The sequence below is a fragment of the Podarcis bocagei genome, assembly GCF_964188305.1.
Source record: "Podarcis bocagei genome assembly, chromosome: Z".
NCBI classification, from domain to species: Eukaryota; Metazoa; Chordata; class Lepidosauria; order Squamata; family Lacertidae; genus Podarcis; species Podarcis bocagei.
In genome coordinates this window covers 20,411,132-20,413,786 of record NC_138140.1, presented here as the reverse complement: position 1 = coordinate 20,413,786, position 2,655 = coordinate 20,411,132, and the positions used below count along the sequence as shown (strand labels likewise).

Here is a 2,655-nt window from a genome sequence, read left to right as displayed (position 1 = left end):
GTCCCCCCACCCGATGGGGGGCACCGATACCCCTCTTTGCCAAGGACACAAAGGACTCCAGGAACACCTCTTCCAGTCAGTGTAGGCAGTACTAAGTTTGATGTACTAAGGGTTTGACATTCCCTGTCCCAAGTGGCAGAGGTGGGGGTGGAATGCAATGAGCTCTGGCATAGGTGCCAACTCCATGGGGTCCTGGTCCATTTGGCTCCCCAATAAAATATTTAGGGACGCTGCCCCTTCAGTATTTTCTGCAAATTGATGCCTCCCTCCCTCCCTTCCTTGGGCAGCCACCCCCCCAGCCAGCCACTGCCCTCTTTTCCTGGCTTGTCCTCCTCCAATATTTTGTTCAAATTGGCACCTATGAGCTCTGAGCAGCTGGCTAGCCTTGCACCCGTACTCTTCCTTGGGAGATTCCAGGAGGTCCCAGGAGGCCTGGTTTTCATGCACCTCCCTATCAAATTGGGCCCTGAATGTGCGTGCGTGTGTGTTCAGTTCTGAACTCTACCCCTCCCTGCCACCACCCAAAGCCTCAAGTCCCCCCTGGGCCCCCCTTCGTGTCCTGGTTTTTGCTCCCTCCTCTTGCCCCATTGATTCAGTGCTGCCTGTCCTGACACTGATGCTTCTTTTAAGCCCACAGACCAGGGCTCTCTGGCCCAACCACAAGGACTGGCACTTTTGCTGCCCCAAATCAGAAGCACCCTATCAGCCAGTCTCTCTCCTGTCAGGTTCTTTATTGTGGAGCCAGCCCCTCTGCCAAGGCCACGCTGCACCCACCCGCGGATGAGAGGCACAGCTCTTCAAAGGCAGAAGCCCAAATGGACACCATGAGATCTTGTTATGAGCACGCTGTGGTCCTCTTCAAAATACTCCAACAAGGAAGGCATTCTTCCCACTTCATGGGCAGCCTAGTCTGGCAATGATGGGCCGTGATATGTGTCGGAGAACAGCTGCTAAGCACCGCAAGGGCCCATCCGAGGCAACCTCAGCCCCATACACCGTGTGACCTGGTATTTGGTTTTCTGTTGCGCCATCATTAGTCCCGGGCGAACTTCCCCTGGTTCCTGAAGCCAGCAGCCATGCAGGTCCCAAGAGGCAAAACATTTCCCTCTCCCACAACTTTCCAAGTTCCCTAGGTATCCCTCAGGTACAGTGTCCTCTGCAGGGGCATCCAAGACCCCACAGATCCACATACATTTGGGAGACGGCCACTGAGTTTTTGGCAGGTGCCGTAGCCATGTCCTCATCTGCTCCATGTTCAGCACCAGCAACTTGATGCTTCAGAGATGTGGACTACAGACACCTTGCTTGGTTCTTCAGGGTGCAGAGAGGCTTTTCCCAAAGAAGATTCAGCTCTGAGTTCCTCAAAGAGGCTGCAGCTATCAGGCCGTTTGCAAGCTGCACCCATGAGAAGTGCCTCTGGTGAGTTTGGGAGGAAATAGGTCCTTAAGGAAGAAGCTGTGTCCAGGGAAGAACAGCAAGGGTGGGAAAGATGAGCCCAACTGCCTGCCTCCTTACCTGGCCGGTCCATCCAAGCAGGCAACAGGATCCTTGCCCAGGGGCTCCCAGGAAGGTGTGCAGCACCCCAGCACCCTTAGACGTAGCCTGTCAGGTTATAAGCATTGAACTCGCTCTTAGCCTTTGGAGAGGTAGCTGGCACTGGTTGGCTCCTGCCCACCATGGTTCGAGAACGGTAAGGGCTGTAATAGGCAGCATGTGGGTCTCGGGGTGGGCAGGAAGCGCAGAGGATGAAGCCCCCAATGAGAGACACCAGAGAGGAGAGGACACCCAGGTACAGGGACTCTCCAAGCTCAAACTTCATGCTGTCAGGAACGATGGGGTTGTAGAAGTCACGGAGCACCACGTGGATGTTCCACACCACAGGGATGAAGCAGAGGAGACCCCCGAGGACAAAGGCTACCCCACCTGCCACCGCCACCTTGTCCTTGGCCGGGGAGCCTTGCGAGAAGATGGTGCACCTCATCCCCACCACGCAGATGATGGAGGCCAGCAAGGAGACAGCGATGGAGGAGGACATCATCGCCTGGGCTGCCTGGATGTCAGTGGGCAGGTTGAGCAGGGAGCTGTAGACGTCACACTGGGTGATGCCTGTGCTGTAAGTGGCGCACTCCATCCAGAGGCCTTTGGAGAAGCCGACCGCTGTGACGATGCTGGAGCCGATGTAGGAGCTGGTCCTCCAGCTGGGCAGCAGGGTGGCCACGAAGGCACACAGCAAGCCCAAGAGCCCCAGGGCATAGCCCACCAGCTGGAGGCCCACAGAAACCATTTCCTCTCACTCTCTTGCTGGGAGCTGCCTTTTCTGTGCCTGCCTGGCCTTCGGTGAGAGGCTGGCGTTGGCTGCCGTCTCCTTAGTCTCTCTTCTGCTGCTGGGGCTGCCAGGAGGTCCGTGTCTGCTGGTCTTCTTGTGGGGGAGAAAAGGTTATCTAGGAGGGAGGGAGGGAGGAAACCACATTTGGTTAATGATTGACTGGTAGCTTCTGAGAAATGCCAAACGCCCTTTTGATCCCTGTTATTGGTAGAAATCACATTTGGAAAACCCCAATAAAACTAATAATAAGCAGGGTGAAGGGAGAGAGAACAGCAGCCAGCTATGATGGTTCCTAAAAGTAAGAGATGCAGATAATGGGAGAGGGGTGG

General features: G+C 55.6%; 1 protein-coding gene across 1 annotated transcript; it reads right to left on the bottom strand.

The window, feature by feature from the left end:
* Positions 1 to 710: 710 nt before the first annotated feature.
* Positions 711 to 2,431, bottom strand: CLDN2 (claudin 2). The gene has a single exon (XM_081180086.1). The coding sequence runs from the start codon at positions 2,282 to 2,284 to the stop codon at positions 1,592 to 1,594; it is 693 nt and encodes a 230-aa protein (XP_081036212.1). The 5' UTR covers positions 2,285 to 2,431; the 3' UTR covers positions 711 to 1,591.
* Between the last annotated feature and the right edge of the window lie 224 nt (positions 2,432 to 2,655).

Bases quoted from the DNA above. Each gene is read 5' to 3' on its own strand.
- CLDN2 (XM_081180086.1), bottom strand. From the start codon at position 2,284: ATGGTTTCTGTGGGCCTCCAGCTGGTGGGCTATGCCCTGGGGCTCTTG.